Raw genomic sequence first — 10,124 nt, forward strand, 5'->3', positions numbered from 1 at the left:
AGCGATGAAAACAAAACCCACCCACCGGTTTTTCCTCCCAGCGGCACGGCACACAAAACATTCCGAAACCGCACAAGGGCAACCCGGGGGAAGAGCGTACGAGCCGAAGAAGCAAATAAACTTCCAGCTAAACTATTTCCAGCTTCCGAAGAAAACTCTTCCACCCCGGGTTCAACATTTTCTTATTCTCACCGGTTAAGCAGATAAACGTACCGTTTTCTGCCAACTCCTTAGTATGCCCTAAACATTTGCCGCTCGAAAAAGGAAAACCTTGGCAAGCAGTTTTCCCGCTTAACATAGCGCGGAACCCAACGCAAGCGGATCCGTTTCGCGGGCTCCGAGATTTTAAGGATAAATAGCTCCATGTCCGTGCTTTTCCTTTTTTCTCCTTCCACCATAACCACCACACACACAAAGCAAGAGAGCGGAGAGAGGATGGGAAATACCTTCTAGTAAACTTTCCCCCGTCGGAAAAATCCTTCCCATACTTCCGCTGCACGGCGTACTTCCAGCGTACGGCACCGTGCGTGCCGGGCGGTTTTTGATAGGAAGAATGTCAACAATTTCGTATCATAAACGAGCGAAATATTTATCAACTACATGCTCATCGCATCCGAAATGGTGTGCCGGAACGAAGGCGAAGGCTCGGCTGCAGTAACAACCGATCGATTACGCAAAAGCCACCGGTTCTCTCCGGTACATACAGGCCCTTTCTTAGCTTGGTATTGAACGATTTAATAAAGTCGATTAGCGTTGTGGCAGTTTTGACTTCATACTGTTGCACATGGGATGTTTTTTTTTTCTTCTCTGTGAGCATAATTTCTCCTCGTTGCGTGTATCCTCCATCACCGGAAGGAATTTTCATAAATTTCCGATTGACGTTAGGATCGATATTGGGTTGCATTTTTTTTTTTTGTGCTATGTTTTGTGCTCCTTGTGAGTGGCAAAAAAGTAGAAGAGATAAGATAAGAGGATGCTAGAATCTAGAAAATACCCCTTTTAAGTAGTCAATAAATCAGTAATCAACTGTTTATTCATAGCAGTAGCAGCTACAGTAGTCACGCTGTAAAAATTTGTGATTTTTAAAGACTCATTCCTATCTTCCTGTGTTGTTCTGTGATGCTGTTAAGATTTAAACAATTTTTAAATTATTTTTATGAATTTTTAATGTAAATCCAATGCCTTTCTTTGCATTCAAATCGTTTCTTCTTCAATAAACCCAATGAAACCCTTTTGGTCACAGCAGCAAAGTAAATTTGCAGTACTAATTGCATACTTTTGAAGCCTTTGAAGCTAAATACTGTAAAAAAATTATACTTATTTAATGACATAAATTATAAACAATGATTTTAAACGCTGATGGATGCTTCGTCGATAATCCAGCAATTAATGTAGTCGCAAATAATTGAAATAATGGACAAAAATTGAAATAATCTCGTACGGTTTAATGTTCGTACTTTTACTAATTGCATACCTTCAGGCGCGGAGCTATAAACATGTACTAACTAACGGTTTTAAAATATTAAAACGGATTTCATTATCCACGCAGCCATTTTTAAATAAGGATTGACTTAATCCAGTACGGTATTAGTTGAATATTCAAGTAACTAGATTCATCAAATGAAAGGAAAAAATGTACAAAAATCGTTCTTTATTTTTCCGCATTTAAATCATCTGTTAGGAGACTAACAGATGATTTACTACAGAGGGAGTTTACTACATTTATTCGTGCCTCATTGTTGAAAAGTCAGTCTTCATTACGGAGGAACGGTCAGAATGGGATTTGGGTCCCGATCCTGCCGTGTGAAAGCAGACTCCTCTATCACCTCGACTATCGAACCACCGCCAGCGATAATCACACATAGCGATCACTTGTGTTGATTTAAACACAATTTTTGGCCTGTTTTTTCCTATGATCCTGTGCTTCCTGTTATTGCCAATCACCAACAGGATCATCTTTATTAATATTAACCTTTCTGATCTCACTTCACGACATCGTTCTCTCATTTAAACCATCTCACTTCGGCCCAAACATTTCATTGCTTATCTAAATATCTTTGATTCTCTTCCAATTTGCAGACGCAACTGTCGCACGGCTTCCCGTACTCGGACCGGCGTAGCGATTACAGCGGCTCAATCGGATCCGGTGCCGGTGCAACCCGGCTCGGTGCCCACGAACATGACCCGCTCGCACTGCACCAAGCCCTCCAGAGTGCCGTCGACGATGGGCAAAACCCGGTGATAGACGAGAACGCGGGCTTTATGAGTGATCTGCCACTGCTCAAAAGTAAGTACCAGCTAATAATTAGCCGACATCCAACCGTCACAGCGAATAATGCCATAGAACACGATCCCTACCCAACCGTCGGGAAACGAGAACAGGAGATGCATTGTACACCGGTATGCACATTGTATTGCAGATGGGCTGTCCTGGATGCAAACAACGCAACAACATGCCACTCTGAATCTGACACCTTATCGGGGAAGGTAGCAAACCTCTAAGCGCCCTTCTTCTCTCTCACACCCGCCGTTCGTTCCTTTCGACTTCCAGGTCGAAGCTGTAGGAAGGCTCAGTGGGACGCGTCGGAAAACTCGAACCACTCAATTCCACTGCTCAGTGTGGAGCCTCATATTACACAGCAGAAGTACAGAGAGTGTGAAAGAACGAGAGGAAAGCCAGAAAAACACCTCGGATAATGGTACTTTCTTGTAGACCTTTTTTTTCTCTTCCCATTCATGCGATTTGACCCGAGTGTGAGTTTGTACGCGTTTGAGAGGTTAGCTTTTATTAGGGTCCCTCGGATGGATGGCTTTCGAGCTTACCCAGCCCTGCTGGTAAGCGGAGTTGTCGTTTTCAAGGCGGCATTGTACAAGCATCGTGTAATAACACCATTTTGCAATAATAGTCCCATATCGATAAAGACCTCTCCATGTGGCGTTTCGACCCTGCGCAAGTTCCTTTTTTTTTTGCATCTTCTGATGATGCTACCTTTCGCTTGTGCCAATTTTCCGAATCTTCTCCTCTCGATGATGTCTAAATTAAGGTCCACTTTTCCTAGGTACTTCCATTAAAAAAAAATCCTAGCGCACCACCAGACTAGGTTAGACCCGTGTTGGGAGGGGGTAATTAATGTTCGATTTGATTCATTCGGTACGAGTTCAAAGCTGGTGCTGGGGTGTGTTAATGGTCCTGAGCTACAAGCTGTTAGTTTCTGAACCCGAATGGGAAACTGAAATGGGGCGCGTGTTTTGCCTCCAATGCCGTTGGGGAACCGATGCATCATTCACTGGCTTCTTATCGATCAGTGGATCTGTATGTGTGTTGTATCTCTTCCGAATGCTCTTCCTGTTAACCAACGGTCCCTCCGGGGGTTAATCTTGAGTTTGTGTGTATCTGTGTGTGTCGAGGAAGTGTTTCCATCGATCGAGATATCGCGTCCAGATTGGACGCGAGCAGAGCTCGATGACACTCAGTTGACAATATTAGTATGCTAATGAGAATGCTCCGTTCGATCATTCCGGTCAAGATACTGGAGTCCGGAGTGTCGTTTTTCCGAAACCGGAGCCATATATAAGTCACTCGCAGCCGAACCTCTGTCTGTCCAGCTACCCTAACTCATCCACGTTTGGTCTGTGCGGTAGGATGCATTCTTCATCTCTCCACCTGTGTGTAGTACGAGTTCGATTCATTCATAGAACAAGCAACCAGAAAGGATGAAATATCCGGTCATACATAGCAATACATTCCTAGACTTATTTATTGGTCACTGCGACGCACTCATTAGCATTTTTCTGCCTTCCCTTTCGGAACAGGGAATGAGTTACTGCATGCTTGCATTGATCATTTCACCACCACCAGAAATGGGCCACTGGAATTCGGTTACGTTGCGTTTTCGGTAGCCGGGAATGTGGCTACCGGTTACTTTTGCCATCCCAAGGAATGTTCGCAGCGCAGTTTTGTGAAGCTTTTAAAGGGTCGCGAGGCAAATCCACTTTTGGGTCGGCAAAAGCTCATCTGCAGAGGTCTTATCGGAACCTGATTGCTAGATAGCTAGGCTTGGATGTACCCGTTAGCGGTAAGACTTTCCGTAATGACACTTTTACGACCAAATTCCAAGGAGGAACAATCCTGTTCTGTTGCTTGACGCAAAGCGTAATAGTAAGATCTCATTCACGAGACTGTCGATAGGGGTGCTGGAATGGAGAGCGAATTTCCTGGAATGCATCAAACAGGAGGTCTGCTTGAAGTGGTTCCTATCATCCCTATGGATGTACCTATCAACACCCATCAGCCCATCTTTCCTTTGCAAATGGCTGAAAGGCCGGCGAAATGATACGATCAAGCTTTAGCCAAGCAACTCTTCCAAGGTACGAGACGCGAGACGTAATGAATAAGAATTTGCATGTATCATTGTACAGAAGCTACAGTCCCAGTACGTCGCGGAATCGAATAACCCGACACTTAAACAGACTCCTCCTAATATTCTATCTCTCCAACACACCCGCTTCTAGCTAAAACAAAGTAAGATACGAAGATATAAACTATCCAACCTCATCTAGGTGATATCCACACCCCAAAACGACGCACACAGTTTGCACAACTGACCATTTCCGACCCTTGCCCAGGCATCAGGTCTCTCCCTCGGGTGGAATAATCTCACCGGAGCGTTTAAATTAAAAGTGCACGATAAGATCTCGCTTGCGTGTGTGGACCGGCACACCCGCCCGTTGGCCGTTTGTTTCCTTCCCTTCCCTAGTTAGTCTTCCTGCCTAGAATTGGCTAATCGCTCTGCCGGGTCGGATAGATTTAATGTCCGTGCAGACTCTTTCGCTTCCTTCTCGGTATGCGGTAGCGAGATGTGTAGAGATCCAACTCCAAATTGGCAAACGATTGTATGAAAACAAAACCACCCGGACACACACAGAGCGATAGAGGGAAGCAAGGGGAAAAAATAGACCGGCGAACCTGAAACCTCTAGTCCAACGACAGCGTTCAACTGCCCAAATGATGCGTGTGGTAGAAAGATAATACTCCATTGCGAATGTTAGCCAAACAGCTAAACGGTTTTCCAGGTCAAGTCCAGCTGCGAATTCGTCATTACCTGTGACGATTGTCGTCGGCTCATCGCACACCGGTCTGGATTTAGATGTCTGTCGTTTATTTAACCTCTTCTTTACTTGCTGGCTTGCGATGCGCGGCGAAGTTACTGTTGGATGCTTAGCTTCGTAAAGCTAAGGTTCGCTTGGTGCCTTATTTGGGAAGAAAACAGCTGACCCTTGTATGTAGGTCATATTGTATCGGTTCGTTTTTCTTTTATTTGCACATGTTTGTGAGATTTTTATTTTGGCTACAATTCAGCTCCAGCTAAATTCATAGTTATCACACATTTTGCTTAAGAAATTCGAGAGGTTCTAGTATGCTATTTTTACTGTCCATGACTTGATTTGGCCGTACCCGGAGAGTCAGTCCTGCGTACGAGATAACGGTAATGATGGGGATTGATGATGACATCTTAGAATTAGAAGCTGTACTATCACTATCACTTGTTATATCTTAAATTTGAGCAATTCTTATTCTTAATTGCTATCTGTTCCTTCAAAACTGCAGATCAGATCAGGCCGTCAATAGGAATTATTTCTTTCGCGTTTTATTTCTTTGTGGAAGTGATTCCATGGCTCTGAAGCAAGTAATACTCAGATAAATAAGTACATTTTATATATCCCTTTAGAATCCCTTGGAAATTTGGAAATCTCTTTAGAAATTTGTACAAAATCAACTCTATAAGAACTGAGAAGGCCATCAGTAGCGAATCTAATGGTAGGCGGGGTAGGCAGTCGCCTAGGGCTCCGGCAGCTGTTTGGTACAAGGGGTGTAGTAAAAGGGGCCCCGCGTTTGCTGCTTTGCAGTAGTAGCTTCGTAGTAAGGGCCTCGTATTGGGAGCCTCGAATACCGGGGTAACGACTACGTATTAGCGACCTCCAAAGGAAAAGAGAAATTTTACTTAAAGACTCTTTACTTAGAGATCATGCCGTCTATAAAATGTGTTATTATTAGACTTATTTACAACACTTTAAAAATAGTTAGTTGTTGATTCATGAAGTTTTTTTTCATTTGTTTCTTCTTCATCTACTTCTCGAGGTAATTCTACTTTTGAGGTCATGCTGGCCATCGAATGGCTTACTAGACTAGCTGATACTCGGAATACCACCGCTTTAAACGCATATTTCAGTAACTGTAAATTCTAACAAATACAGTTTAGCTAAATTAGGCCAAGTTGATCTCATGGGATAACAATTTGCTAAGGTCATAACGCCCAGGAATGTCTCATCCGGAATAGATTCCCTCAAATGTTGCGTCCTTTAAAATATTTCACCAAAACAACACTTACCCAACACTGGTTGACTGAAAATGGCAAATTCCACCCATTTGCAACCCAAGCTACCTGTTCGCAAGGTTCAATGCCACATTCCTCCACTAACGAAACGCTCATCTTCTCTTCATCCCCCTCTTCAAACAGACTTCCCCATCACCGACATCAAAAAGGATAGCAGCCAAATCAATCTCGGTTCACCGAGCGACGTGTTCTGTTCCGTGCCCGGGCGGTTAAGTCTACTATCGAGCACCTCAAAATACAAAGTAACCGTAGCGGAAGTGCAACGTCGACTATCGCCACCAGAGTGTCTGAATGCGTCCTTGCTAGGGGGTGTCCTGAGACGGTAAGGCATTTGGTTTTCATGCTTTTTTCTCGCAGCTGTGTGTGAATAAACGCGAATAATTAAAACGAACGCGAGCGATTGTTCGTAATTAATTCATCGCTAATGATATCACACTCTCGCACAACTTTAAATCAGCAGTGTGTCTGGTTCTTTACCTCATTTCTCACGTATTTTTCACGCATCTCTTTCCCTTCTTCTCTAGAGCGAAGAGTAAAAACGGGGGACGATTATTGAGGGAAAAGTTGGAAAAAATCGGTCTTAACCTACCGGCCGGACGGCGTAAGGCGGCGAACGTTACACTCCTAACGTCCTTGGTAGAGGGTGAAGCAATACATCTGGCGCGTGACTTTGGGTACGTGTGTGAAACGGAGTTCCCGGCCCGCCAGGTGGCAGAGTATCTTTCCCGCCAGTACTCGGAACCGCAGGAGTCGTACCGGCGAAAGGAGCTTCTCCTCAACACGAAACAGGTTAGTATTTTTCAATTTAAGAATAAATAGTTCTTTGTGATATCGTAACGCCTAAATATATGCAATGAAAACTCAATTATTTCAATTGCATACCTTTGGCGCATTATTAATACATTTTCACGTTTTATGTAAAATAACCCGGTTTTCTTCCCGTGCCATATACAGGTCACAAAGGAGCTAATGGACCTGTTGAACCAAGATCGATCGCCCCTCTGCAATACCAGACCGCAACACATCCTGGACCCCTCGATACAGCGACATCTGACGCATTTCTCGCTGATATCACACGGTTTCGGTTCGCCGGCCATCGTGGCCGCACTTACAGCAATACAGGTGTGTAAGACATCTCAGTGGACAAGAAAGAAGGCTTCTTTAATATCTTCTTCTTCGTGGCTTTTTTAATAATCTTCATCAATTTTTCTTTCTCTCTCTTTCCAGAACTATCTAAACGAATCGATCAAACATCTGGACAAGATGTACCCGGGCAATGGTGGCAGTATGGTCACCTCCTCGCTAGACAAGAACAAAATGGAAAGCGACAAGAAATGACAGTTATAAAATTATCTGTTCACTAAAATTGATCGATTTTAGTGCGTGGGAACAACAAAACGAGCCCAGGACCTGGTGGTTCTCCTTTGCTCCTTGCCGAATTATGGAGCGCAAACAGGGGCCGGTGATTAAAGGAAATCGGAAATGTCGGAAATAAACGGTGTGCCAAGTGTGTGAAGTGAAGATAATCCCCTCATCCAATAACTCACGCAATAACTGAGTTCTTCAAAGTTGTAAAGTGTTCATAGATTCGGGTACGGAAGCGTTAGTACATTAGGCAAGAGTAACAAGATTGTGATTGCAAAGTGTAAATCAAGAACAAGATGGATGCTCACCCACACCACGATCAGTCACCGTTGAAATCACTCCGATCAGCAGCAAATGAGAGAGAGCAAACCACATAGAAAACACAGAAAAAAATGTATAAAAAGAATAAATCATTAAGTTAGCTAACTTTAAAGCATGTACCGGGGCAGGGCAAGCTACTGCGCACAGTGTCGTTCGTCGGTATCATTTTTTAGTTGTTTTGTTTTTATTTTACATTCCACCTGGACCCGGTTTGTTTTGGTTCTTGGTTCCATCCTCTTTTTTAAAACATATACGAGTACAGAATAAGCAATGGCATAAGTAATAGCAAGTATTATACTTAGGAATGTTTTTTTTCTCGTTTTTCCATTATGTGTTTCCCCGTCTTTCCTCACCTAACTGTCGTTGATAGTGCTTGATCTTTCTTGTGATAAAGGTATTATTTAAATGTGTATCGAACATTAGTATTCGGTTAGTCGAAAACATACGCACAGCAGAGAAGCTTGAAGCAGAGCAGCGCAAGATGGAAGGGACAGTTGAATGAGAATGAATAGTACTTAACTCATCCACCGAAATTGGCACTCACTCACGAATGTCTTTCTTTTATTCCCATACAAAACCACTCACATGTACGCACGCACGTATGCCCCCTTCTTGTTGACCACTAACAGTAAACAAATGTGCCAAAATTGACGCTTTCGGTTACTATGCCTGTCAAATTTACTACCTTCAGCGCCATACTAATCCCATCAAAATTCTTGTGCCAAAATGGACTCTCCTGACAGCGCGAATAGAGGGGAGTAATAAGGGAAAACAAAGCAAGAAGGAGAGGGGAATCTTTGAATATACCTTTATCTTGTGTTGTGCAACAGTTTCGCTAGAGTGATCGAGTGAGTTACTACTAAAAACATCGCCAATATCATCGAAAAGTGCCATCGCTACCGAAACGTCCCTATATTCTTTCGCACGTGTTTGTGTGTGTGTGTGTGTGCGTGAGTGGTTTTGTAATTGAGAGGGTTTTGTTTTTCTTTTTGTCCGTTGGATAACACTCTAGCGAAGATCGCCACTCTTTGCCATAAGAACACAAATGGGTACCGTTTTGCCCGCTGCATGCCAAAATCAGATGCTGCGCATATCTCTTCCAATACCCTTCCTCCTTCCTTGATTGGAAAGGGTCTTAGATAATTAATCTACCATGAAAGTAAGCAACATTTGCACTCCAGGTCGCACCAAAAAACGAACCCACGTGCTGAAGTTGTACATTCTGAATGGAGGAACCATCGCACTTTACACTTCCGGTGGACCATTATTGGCCAACTCGGCCGGTAAAAGGCTAACGCACATACACGTATGTGTGATCTGTACAAAGGCAAATAGAATCAAATAATTTACTAACTACTAGCTCTCTAGCTAAAATTCGCGACCGCTGTACAGCCACGAATTAGGGAAAGAAGCTTCGCAAAATATTATACAAACAGAACAACACAAAAAATGTGCACGTTTGAGTGACCGAAATCAGGACAGTTCAAACGGGCTAAATTTGAATCAACAATCGTTTCAAATTTCACATCATTCCATTTTACGGCGTATCCTTAGTAAGATATTTAACGCGATCAGAAATGCACCCACTGCAAATATCAGTAAATATAGACACACATTCACGGACGTGGCAAAATGTTTGCAATCTGGAAAAAAAATCCTCCATAAAGGTGCGTGTATGTATGAGCGCGTACGCACAAGCCAATCGTTTTGCAGTGGTTTATAAATTTATGTAACCATTCAGCAGTAACATCACAACATCCCATACACACAGCTCAAGAAAAACTCGAACAAATTTCACCTGTCCATGTATGCACGAAAAGAGCGTAAATAGAAAATAATTAAAAAGTAAAAACGATTCAGGATAAAACACAAAATAAGTTTAAACACTACTCAATGTCACTGCACCGCACCACGTGGCCAAGCACTCCGAAGAGGACTAATTTTGTGTCAATGAACAGAACAGAACAAACAGTCGATAACGATCTAAGAAAATAAAGAAAGTGTAAAAAAAAATATCATCAGATACAATTAAAATTGCAATGG

At 43.0% G+C, this 10,124-nt stretch overlaps 3 protein-coding genes across 8 annotated transcripts in view; 2 read left to right on the forward strand and 1 right to left on the reverse strand.

The window, feature by feature from the left end:
- LOC126567991 (transcription factor AP-2-epsilon) overlaps positions 1 to 7,782 on the forward strand; it is a 67,145-nt gene extending 59,363 nt beyond the window's left edge. For all 6 annotated transcript variants that reach the window (XM_050224385.1, XM_050224384.1, XM_050224381.1 and 3 more), the window contains 5 exons: positions 2,080 to 2,287; positions 6,519 to 6,717; positions 6,920 to 7,184; positions 7,350 to 7,517; positions 7,623 to 7,782. In XM_050224385.1, coding sequence (XP_050080342.1) covers positions 2,080 to 2,287; positions 6,519 to 6,717; positions 6,920 to 7,184; positions 7,350 to 7,517; positions 7,623 to 7,733 — 951 coding nt within the window. In that variant the 3' untranslated portion in view covers positions 7,734 to 7,782. The remainder of the gene's footprint in view (positions 1 to 2,079; positions 2,288 to 6,518; positions 6,718 to 6,919; positions 7,185 to 7,349; positions 7,518 to 7,622) is intronic.
- Positions 1 to 10,124, forward strand: part of LOC126568598 (probable salivary secreted peptide) — a 380,437-nt gene that overhangs the window by 329,527 nt on the left and 40,786 nt on the right. The gene's annotated exons all lie outside the window — the stretch shown is intronic.
- Positions 1 to 10,124, reverse strand: part of LOC126567529 (39S ribosomal protein L35, mitochondrial) — a 142,005-nt gene that overhangs the window by 780 nt on the left and 131,101 nt on the right. The gene's annotated exons all lie outside the window — the stretch shown is intronic.

The sequence above is a fragment of the Anopheles maculipalpis genome, chromosome 2RL (assembly GCF_943734695.1).
Source record: "Anopheles maculipalpis chromosome 2RL, idAnoMacuDA_375_x, whole genome shotgun sequence".
NCBI lineage: Eukaryota > Metazoa > Arthropoda > Insecta > Diptera > Culicidae > Anopheles > Anopheles maculipalpis.